The sequence below is a fragment of the Punctularia strigosozonata genome (assembly GCF_000264995.1).
Source record: "Punctularia strigosozonata HHB-11173 SS5 unplaced genomic scaffold PUNSTscaffold_3, whole genome shotgun sequence".
Lineage (NCBI taxonomy): Eukaryota > Fungi > Basidiomycota > Agaricomycetes > Corticiales > Punctulariaceae > Punctularia > Punctularia strigosozonata.
In genome coordinates this window covers 193,027-203,019 of record NW_006767435.1, presented here as the reverse complement: position 1 = coordinate 203,019, position 9,993 = coordinate 193,027, and the positions used below count along the sequence as shown (strand labels likewise).

General features: G+C 53.9%; 5 protein-coding genes across 5 annotated transcripts; 2 read left to right on the top strand and 3 right to left on the bottom strand.

Annotated features, from left to right (window-relative positions):
- Positions 1-34: 34 nt before the first annotated feature.
- Positions 35-1,702, bottom strand: PUNSTDRAFT_62537 (uncharacterized protein; the record flags this gene model as incomplete). The annotated part of the gene is made up of 6 exons (XM_007380659.1): positions 35-253; positions 311-483; positions 546-728; positions 790-1,141; positions 1,198-1,514; positions 1,576-1,702. The coding sequence occupies 6 exons, from the start codon at positions 1,700-1,702 to the stop codon at positions 35-37; spliced, it is 1,371 nt and encodes a 456-aa protein (XP_007380721.1).
- Positions 1,703-2,348: 646 nt separating this feature from the next.
- On the bottom strand, positions 2,349-2,938 carry PUNSTDRAFT_131371 (uncharacterized protein; the record flags this gene model as incomplete). Its single annotated transcript, XM_007380658.1, has 5 exons — positions 2,349-2,500; positions 2,569-2,591; positions 2,645-2,675; positions 2,739-2,761; positions 2,820-2,938. 5 exons carry the CDS (start codon positions 2,936-2,938, stop codon positions 2,349-2,351), a joined length of 348 nt encoding a protein of 115 aa, XP_007380720.1.
- Positions 2,939-4,077: 1,139 nt separating this feature from the next.
- On the top strand, positions 4,078-5,152 carry PUNSTDRAFT_124670 (uncharacterized protein; the record flags this gene model as incomplete). The annotated part of the gene is made up of 3 exons (XM_007380657.1): positions 4,078-4,239; positions 4,306-4,497; positions 4,550-5,152. The coding sequence occupies 3 exons, from the start codon at positions 4,078-4,080 to the stop codon at positions 5,150-5,152; spliced, it is 957 nt and encodes a 318-aa protein (XP_007380719.1).
- Positions 5,153-6,071: 919 nt separating this feature from the next.
- PUNSTDRAFT_131369 (uncharacterized protein) lies at positions 6,072-7,631 on the top strand (the record flags this gene model as incomplete). The annotated part of the gene is made up of 4 exons (XM_007380656.1): positions 6,072-6,722; positions 6,791-6,938; positions 6,973-7,565; positions 7,617-7,631. The coding sequence occupies 4 exons, from the start codon at positions 6,072-6,074 to the stop codon at positions 7,629-7,631; spliced, it is 1,407 nt and encodes a 468-aa protein (XP_007380718.1).
- Positions 7,632-8,051: 420 nt separating this feature from the next.
- PUNSTDRAFT_131368 (uncharacterized protein) lies at positions 8,052-9,546 on the bottom strand (the record flags this gene model as incomplete). The annotated part of the gene is made up of 7 exons (XM_007380655.1): positions 8,052-8,223; positions 8,274-8,374; positions 8,428-8,572; positions 8,625-8,736; positions 8,792-8,992; positions 9,059-9,436; positions 9,483-9,546. 7 exons carry the CDS (start codon positions 9,544-9,546, stop codon positions 8,052-8,054), a joined length of 1,173 nt encoding a protein of 390 aa, XP_007380717.1.
- Between the last annotated feature and the right edge of the window lie 447 nt (positions 9,547-9,993).

The window sequence follows — 9,993 nt, the reverse complement described above, 5'->3', positions numbered from 1 at the left end:
GATGGGACGAGACGCTAGAAGAGGGTACGATCGTTCATGCCATATCGGATGCAGCGCTGGCCTTTTCAGGTTTTGTGGCGGCAACCTTATCCGGATGGGTTGCGGCGCTGGGGAGCTCGCCCGACTCGAACGCGTCCGGCTTGAGGTTGTTGACGTAAATGACCTCCTCAAATTCGTAGTTGGTCTCTTTAACGGTCCGGATTACGAGAAAGGCGAGTGGGAAGGAGACCAGCATAATAAGGCAGCTCGCGAGCTACAAACATCACAAGATGAGAACAGCAGAGAGGGTGGATGGGGGGAAGGTGCGCACGAGCTCGTTGAGGTAGGGCGTGCCGACGGCGTCCATACCGAAGGACCCGGCGGAGCCAGCAGACTGGACGGCTTTGTAAATGCCGGCGAGGCGCGCGAGGCGGAACGGGTCGTTGGTAACCGCGCTCATAATCCAGTACGCGAGCGCCTGGTAGCACGCGTCATTGAAGTAATCTGTAGCGGACATCAGTGAACTGATCTAGCTAGACACGAACCAAGGTTGCTATGAGACTCACAGAAGAAGTACAGCGTGCCTTTTCCAGGGTAGTTCGAGTCGTGGTAGTTGATGAGCGTGCCGGACGTGCGCATCGTGGCAGCGTCCGAGCGGGTGAACGTTGTCTGCCATCCGAGGGCGACGCTCCAAACGACGAGCGTCATGATCACCACCACCGCGAGACCGAAGTAACCCCGAGATCGCCCTACGCACCACGAATGTACGTCATTGAACGTCCCAATTTAACGAAGAGAACGTGTGCCCACTGCCATATCGCAGTCTTCCCGATGGTGTATCAAGCACGAGGAAGCCAATCAGCAGCGCTCCTACAATGGCTCCGGCACCTTCAAGGCTGGCATTGAGGGCCCTAGTCGACCCATCGAACATTCCGGCATTCACCGCTCCTTGATAGGCGTAAAAGTAGTTCGATGCGAAGAACATTGGAAGGAGCGCCAGCACGCGCCAGTCCGACAGCATCTTCGCCATGCTCTTTAGCTCGGCGCCCGGGAAGGTTCTCCGGGAAATCGTCACGATGGTGCCGTCACCGCGAACGACACGATGCGGGGGAAGGACTAGAAGCGAACTAGCGACGCCAGAGAGGATGATGACCAAAAACGCCTGTTGGAAAGCCATCTTGTCAGCGCGGAATATCGTATGCGGTATAGCATGCTCACTACATACGTGCTCGTCGACACGGCACTCAGCTTCCCGTCTCTCAGGTTGATAGCCAGCGCGATGATCGAGCCCACGAAAGAGCCGAGCTGGAAGATAGCCCAGAAGATTGCAAATGCCTTGCCCTTATCGCGCTCGAGAGGGTACGACATCATGATGGATCCTTGAGCTGACCATAGGAGCGCAGCGGTCACACCCTGAACGGCGGCGCCGAAGATGAGGAACCAGCGCACGCCTTGGGACTGGAAGCACCATAACGCTCCAACGTACAGTGCATATCCCAAGGTCCCCAAAAACAGAGTGGACCGCGGGCCAAGAACTGCACCCGAGAGAAATGTCAAACCCCAGCTACACGTAGACAATGCGCAGACGGCACGTACTATTGTTGACGGAGCCGCTCACGACACCCATGAGGGCGAAGATGCCGTAGTGCACGCCATTGGCGGTGTCCGACAGCGCGACATCCTGCGTACCACCTGCACCTAGGTTTGAGATTGCGCTGTACATCCCGGCTGTGGCGAAGCAGGTGATCCCCACGAGAACGACTTGCGCGGTCGGTGTTCTATAGACATATCAGCGAGTTAGGGCTCTGGGCTATATAACAAGAAGCGGACGTACGTGTACCAACCCGGAACGCGCATGGTATAGAACATTACCCTCGACGCAGCACAACAGACAGTTCAGCCCAGATAACATAGTTCAGGACGCCAGTTGACCGATAGAAGACCTCGAGTCTATTGATAACTCGGCAGAACCACATAGGGAGCGAATGCAATCAGTGCTCTCTTGGGCAGCCATAAGCGACCATTATGCCGCAGTTCAGTAGCATTAGGTTTGGTTCTTGTATGCCGCTGATGGGCGAGCGGGCATAGCTATGGCGAGCCGAACAATTCGAGCTAGTAAACCAGAAGGTGGAAGACGGTAAGTCACCTTGCCGACTGGACTTAATCATTGGATGCAATTCTTGGCCCAGAATGGTAATATTCCCGGATAAACCCCAAATTGAGGCTGGCGGTATGAACTATCGGGAGTACATGATGATACCGCATAACATTCCTAGCTGCTGCGAGTATGAACTATCGGCAGTACGCTACGGCCTGATGATACATAGACCAGTGGTGGAGCGTTACGAGGTGAAAGCTACGAGGACTGCTTAGTGACCGGTGGAAGAAGCGAAGAACGACGACGACGTCTTGTTGTTGAAGAGGGTAGAGCTGGATGCGAAGGTCGTGCTGTTGGGAAGAAAGACGCTGCTCGTGAAGGTAGCGTTGGCACCGGTACCGAGGATTGAGCATACAGCGCTGCCTGTAGAGAGAGAACATGCAGATAGTTGGACGTCATTGCCTCGTATCGCTAGAATTGAATATACGTACAGACGTCACCGGCGATGGTCTGACTATAGGAATGAGGAGTTAGAGCCTTACGTATGGTATCGAGCGGTATGCTTACCAGCAAGTCTCGCAACTGCCAGCAGCAAGACCTGTCATCATATGGATCAGCAAGCAAGTATAACAATGTTGCGCGCAAGGTCGCGAAGACTGACAGACTGTGCTCAGAACGCCGCTGCTGTAAAAACGTAGAGCGTCAGTGGGACGCTTGCCTCACGGACGCGGAATCGGCGTACCAGACGGTCTTGCAGATGGATGCATCGCTGCATGCCAGAGACTGTGCTTTGACGGTCGGGAGCATGTCGCTAGTCATGACTGCGATGGCAAGAGTGAAGAAGTAGGCCTTGAACTGCATGACGAATGTGTGTCTTGAGCTCTGGAATATTAACCGGGAAGTCAGTGTTGCTCTTATAGTCCGCGGCAGAGCACTCTAGTAACAAATAATGCTGAGAAGGGGTGCTGCCCAGGTAAAACGGCGAACTCACGACTTTGCGTTTCAGCCAAGCAATAGCCCTGAACGTATCCCCATCTAGCAATGCATATCGACGTCGCATTTCCGAACTTAGGCCTATACACAATGGTTGTGCCTGTTATCTACTTCTTTCTCACTTGCGAGGCGGCGGTGACTGTTTCAGCACCGCAAATGCGTCTTCGCAAGGTACGCCGCATGGCGCAAGACACCCCTCTTTTGAGAGTCTGTAAACAAACGATGCGTCCTAAGCCGACTGTATTTTCTGCGATGACCACAAAAACCGTTCCGCTCTCCAGGTGCTCGGAATTAAGAGAAAACCCCGTCCGAGGGTTTAGAGAGGTAGGATCTTGTCTTTGAATTGAGGCGCTCCCAAGCCAGGCACAGAACAACTCACGATACACTAGGAAACAATGTTCAGCGGAATTTACACACGACAGTGGTGACCCAGGTGACTTACAGTAGTACCGCGATCTACGAAAGAAGTGTTTGGCGGGATAACTCTGCAGCACGAGACCGACGTTTGTTCTGGCAGCGTGTCTTCGGAAGCGGGAGGGCTGGAGGGATATTTCCCTATGCACGACAGCAGTACCTGTGTTCCATCAAGCCACGGGTCTCGCCACAGCATGCATCAGTTTCAGAAGACTTCCGCGACGTGCAAGGAGCACTCGGTATCAATTTACGATAGAGGAGAGGGTTTCAAGAGGCATAATCGATCCATCGCAGTCGTCAACTATTTGCGAATAGTCAAGCAAAGTCGACCCGAAGCCGGACGTCTGGCCCGCATCAATAGGCACCATGGTCATGCGGCCATGACAGGTCCAAATCGTTGAGCAGGTTCAACGCATCCTCGAGCATAGTTGCATAGTGGACGACCGAACGAAGAACGCGAATGTAGTACATGATCAACGTTAGCCAACAACATGACGAAGCAACCTGGCCGAAGACAGCGCGCGCGGGAATAGCTCGTGGTGACGTGCTTGGCACGCGCCAACTCGTTTCCGTACCGACCACAACCGTCCGCGATGGGGTATACTTCCACGGAACAAGCAACCCACGACAAACTCAACCTCGTACGGCTCGTACACAAGCTTGAACAGCAAACGGAGGCGGAAGCGGACCGATGGCCAGAATCGTTGGGGCTCGACCAATACCACACGTGGCTCACGGTGCAGAGCACTCTGCAGGTACGGGAGAGCTACGCGTCTTCCACGAACACACAGTGCTTATGACCTGCCCGTCACTGCGTGTAGAAAGTTAGGTTTGCGCGTACCTTGTTGAAGAAGGTACAAGCCGACGAAGAGCTGCATTCAACCAGGTACTTCATCCTTTCGCTGGCTGGCAAGCGACCGTACTCAAAGAGGCGCAGGTCTTCTAACATACGCTATGAGAAATTGGGTGCTACTTTGGACTATGTGGAGGAAAGGGTGAAAGATGCCGAAAAGGTATGGATCCATGCGCGTACAGTCTCGTCTTATTCACACTTCTTTTCCCTAGCGCGTGCCCCGTCCGACCGTCAAGCCTAAACCCCTGCTGCCGTCGTTACCTCTCCCTGAAGCTCCTTTGGAACCCGTGCAGCCGAGCACTTCTGTCATCACCGAGGCTTCTCCAGCCATAGCACTCATACCCGGGGAAGGCGCACCACTAGCGAATGTTGCCGAAGGGCTGCTCATATCTCCGGACGAAGCCTCTGAATCCACGCTTTCGCCCATAACCCCACTCTCCAACCCCATCGCATTGACGCCATTGGTACCCAGCGCTCCCTCAGTGTCGGACCCGTCTGCTGGCCCCAAAGCCGCACCGTCCTTCCTTCAGAACTCCACCGCGGTACAGAACGAGCTCCAAGACCAGCTCGCGCAGATGGCCGCCCAGCTCAGGCGAAACGCGCAGCACTTCTCGTCCCGTCTAGCGGAGGACAAGGCGCTCGTGGACGACGTATCGGAGAAGCTCGATCGGAACTTCGACGTGATGACGAAGGAGAGAGTGCGGCTGCGTGACAGGAGGGTTGCGGCGAGGGGGAATACGTGGCTGGTGGTGTGCGGGGTTATTGGGGTGCTGCTCGCGTTCATTGTGATGGTGTTCATCATACGGGTGACGTGAAGGTGCGTTTATCCGTCGATCTGATATTCGTCATTGAACTGAACTCGACCTTACCAGGACCAAGTATTAGTGAGGGATATGTCCTCGACTATTATGTTCTTATGCATATGTGAACCATCTTGGACCCGCATGTCCGATATACCAGGAATCCCAACCTCGATGATTCTTCGCCTCATTTCCAGCACATCACTTCAGGGCGGACGGCCCACATATGAAGGCATGCCAAGGACTCACATCAAGCCGATCGTGGCCTTAGCACCTTTGCCATAATCCTGAACTCGCGACATGCGTAGCAAAGGAACACCCAACAGCCTACAGGAGCGTGTCCGAGGAGTGAACTAGCTTGCGCCAAGTCAGGGAGGAGTACCTCGCGTGCTCGGGGACTGCTTCCACAAAGCCATTTTCGCCTTCCGACAGCGCTGAACGTCCGAAGAGGAGCGAGCGGAAGATGATCTGTTTTTGGATCGCTGTCACGTGGTACCATCCGTCTAAATCCGTTTGCAGCCTTGACGAATCTTTATGAGGCACTTCGTTTCAACAAAGGAGTGAGCTCTTTGCTAGCTCCTTACGTACCTGTCCTCTCTGCTAAAGTGTTATAGACCTGTCGGCGATGACCTCGTGAATCGCGAATGAACCGCCGGTCTGACAACTCCGCCCGCGCAGCGGGAGACAATAGCCTACAATAGCCTGCAATAGCCTCGTGTCTCAGACAGCACGAGGACAAAGGGACCTAAGCTATGCAAGGCACTTCTGCCCCGCTACATAGCGACCTCGTCTGCGGATCGCTCTTTAGCTATCACCTCCTTCACGCCGACCTTGACATACACACTCGATAGCCGTTCTCGTCGCCAAACGAACAATTTGTAGTCAGTGTCACCTCGTCTCGCGCTACCTGCCGGCACTGGAAAACAATCCTGACATGCATCCCGTTGATCAGCCCAATATGATGATGAACCAGCTGATAACCTCATGGGCCCGCAAGCTGCTGAATCCGGGAGCGCTGCCTCGCGCGCTGGACTCGCAGGAGCCATCACCCGGCAATTGTTCTTCCCCTGCTTTCAATACGCCACAAACCGAAATCTGCACGGATCCGATTTTGTCCCCTGACCCGCCGACGGATGCAAAGCCACCGTCCAGTATACCGATAAATTCGCCGGTCGTGAGCGTCAGCGCGACCTTCGAGATCGGAGACACTAGCGACCATCGGCAAAAAACCGCGATTAATAGGAATACGAACGATTCTTGGACGACTGTTCAACCGTCCCATGTGCCGGGATCCCGGATCAAAACGGGTTTCGGGGCGAATCGACCATCCAGAGCTGCCATCCGTCAGTTGCTCTTTGCGGACAAAGAACTCAGATCCACGTGGGACAGACTTGACAAGAGTGACTGGACCCCAGAGATCGAGGAACAGGTGAAGTGCATCTTCGACCAGCTGCACATGGAGAGGAATGTGTTTCAGGAGATGGTGGAACGAGAGATGCGTCGGATGGTGCAGCGCACTAACTCTGTTCTGGATCGTCTTTCTCAAGCCCTTGCGTCTGCCGAAGAAAGTGAACTGTCAGTTCCTGTAAGTGGCGGCTATATCCTCCTGGCGATATGGGTCTGACAATACTTCTTTTCTGAAGACGCGCTCAGGAGTATGTACCCGCAAAACTTCGCACCCCTAAGGATTGTACAGACGGATCGACGCTTGCGGGCGATGAACCTAGGGAAAGCGCGCTCGATCCCTCTTTTCAGGCAGTAAGGCGCTCCAAGCGACCGCGAGAAGAGCCTGCCGTCGATTGTAGCGCTCCAAGCCCTGCTAAACGCTCACGCAGGGGACCGTCGCCTAGTATCGAGTACCTTTCCTCGCACGAAGCATCGGACGAAGGACCCACACCAGCAGCTTCGGCACCGGTCGCAGACTTATCCTCCCGCTCCCGCGCCGCAAGATGCTCCAGTATCCGGACCATCGGCCATACCCGACCTCCGCGCCCCCATGGGGACCCAAGAATTCCGGGATACGGCCACATACATGGCCAGCCGTCACATCGGCGCCTCCCGTGATCCTCCGCTGAATGGCTGTCATTGGCGCCCTCGACCCGAATTCGGCGTTGACGCCAGTGGGTATGTATTACCTATGGGATGGCGCCCGGCCGAAAATCTCGCGGAGAGGTGGCGATGGGACTGGGAAGGCTGTGATGGATTCGTGCCCAGGAAAGGCAAGCTGGTATGGAAGGAAGAAACTGCGGGTGGTGATACCACGGCCTTGGGCGCAGACTGGCTTAGTCGGACCTTTCCCCGTCCCGCGTCGGCCCCACGCATCTTTGGCCAGAAGATGTACCTCAAGCCGCAACACTTGCCTGCTGCAGTTGCAGAGGCCACTGTGAATCTCTGGGTTGAAGACCGCGGCAAGCCTCCTCACGTGCGGGTGCGCGGGGGGGGGGGGGTAGGGGATGAAGATTGATTGGAATTGGAGAAGGGCGCGAGGATGTGACATGGGCGCGCCATTGACCCATATCGAGGTGCGCTGAACTGGACATCTGGAAGCGACCTGGTTTTTTGCATAGGCTCTAGTGCACAGGGATTGCCTATATGGTATCGCACCTGCACCATCGATTGCACGCGCGTAGCGTCATTCTGGACGTCGTGTCTGATTAACATCAGCAAACCGGCTCGTGTAGATACGTGACTGAGCTGGTTTGAAGCCTCACAACGCCGGGTACAGTCACACGATACTCTCCTGAATTGGCCGTACCTTGTCATCCTTTATTATGCTTTGTTTCTGCGGCTTTCTCTCAACTTTTCGATCCTATATGACGATCGTTAGACTATGCATCGTAGGTATACCGATATGCTATCGCTCAGGCTTGTCCGCCCGACCAGACGAACCAAAAGGAGAGATTACATGTAAACATTACGGAAGACCGACAGCTAATTTATCAAAAGCGGCCATTACGACGTCGAGAGAGTATTGAAGCTGTCCTTCGGAGAATAACTGCATCTTGCCGCGGAAAGCATCTACGACATCTGAGGATTTATACGAATCGCAAAAGTACGCCACCTCCATCTTTCTGATTTCCGGGTATCTGGAGTACATTCAGTGGACGATTTTTAGACCAGGAATACGGGCATTAACCTTGAGGTAAATGTAGAAAACATCTCCTCCACGACGTTGTCTTGGGTGACTCTCCCTTTGATGGCATTCAGCGCAATTTGCTGTAGTTTCTGATCTCCGATCTGTATTACAGCATAAGTATACTGCGGTGCCGATGGCGTCTGCCCTGGGTCACCTTTTCCGCAAGACGATACATTGATTTCGGGGAACTGGGTTCGGGCTCGTCGTACGGGTGTTCAAGCTTTCTTTCCCTCGGCTCCGAAGTGAGTGGTGCGAAGGTGATCTTCCCTGTATATATGTAGAAAAGGTATGCTTGCCATCTTGTTGATCATACAGTGAGCGATCAATCTCAGCAATCCGAGGATATCTTACGTGATAAATGCAATGTCCTTGATAAAGACAACGCGACCCATGCGCCCCGTAGGTTGTGATGACTTGCTCTGGTATCGCTCTGGAAGAGCTTGCTTTTCATCCGCATCTTTGACTATAAATGACATGAGGTGATGACGAGATTGTGAGGCAAAACGATCGCTGCTTACGGCGTGATTCATCCCCCGAATATTCCTGTCCTTCGGAAACAGAAGTAGGGAACATGATATTTTCATTCACATCAGGGTTCTCGTACTCCAGGTCGCTGTCGGAGTCGTAGCCATACGTTTCCGTGCAATCATGCTCTTCGGGTGGAGACGATTCGTGCAGATCTCGCAGATTCCCTTCCTGGAAGCCATGATCGGATAGGACTAGGTCAGAAGGGAGGATGATGAGTCAGAAGACGGCTTAGCAGCACAACAGATTTCTCTACATACGGGCCGCAATATAGGTCGAGCTCTGGGAACACAAATGGCTGTTGGCGAATAAGGCCATAGGCTTGTCCACGGTCCCATTGCCTAGCCTCCGTGAGAAGCAGTAGTACTTGGTGTCGATGAACGTATCAGAGCGCAGAGAATTCTTCAGTAGTAAGCGCAGATTGGAAGGCAGGAAGGTCGGCTGCCTCGGGACTTTCTGGGCGCCGGAATCATCGACAGGTACCGTTGCAACAAGCAGGAGTCTGAATTCTTTCGGTAACCTGCCATTTGTCCATCGCGCTACCCTATGGCTAAGCCATGAGTATTTGGACCACTGGATGTCCGGGGAGGTCGCCGATTCCAAGATGGTCTGCTGGTCGTCTAGCACCTTCGCAACAACTTGAACAGTGTGAACGTCTGGAGGACATGATCTCAAGGATATTACGATATACGACTTTTCGTTCGCGATTCCCTGTGATGCTGAGGTCATAGATACGTCCCGTGGGCATACGCGAGCCGCGCGCACGAATTTCCACCCACACCCACAGTCATGGATGAAAGGTGACATCTGACGGTTTTCGATTTTGAAAGTCCATGTGTATGTCCGCTTGAGTTCAGGTTGACCAATCAATTCCATCGCAGTGAGTGAAAGCGGCGGGGAAACGGCGGAGGACGACGATGAGGATGACCCTCAATCTGATCGAGCTATATATCGCGCCTTGCGATGAACAACTCCCAATGCTGTCCTCTAATTACGTTGTCGGCAACGTGTTCGGCTCGCGTGTCCGTGAGCAACGCGAGGCGTTTCTGAAACCACAGTCTTCAGTACCACGACAGCCTCAATGCTCCTACTTCCGACCCATATGAGACATTCACGTTCCAAACACCGTCGCAATTTCACTATGCACTCGCAGGAGATCAACAATATCCGATTGCTGGCATTGGACGTTGAAACA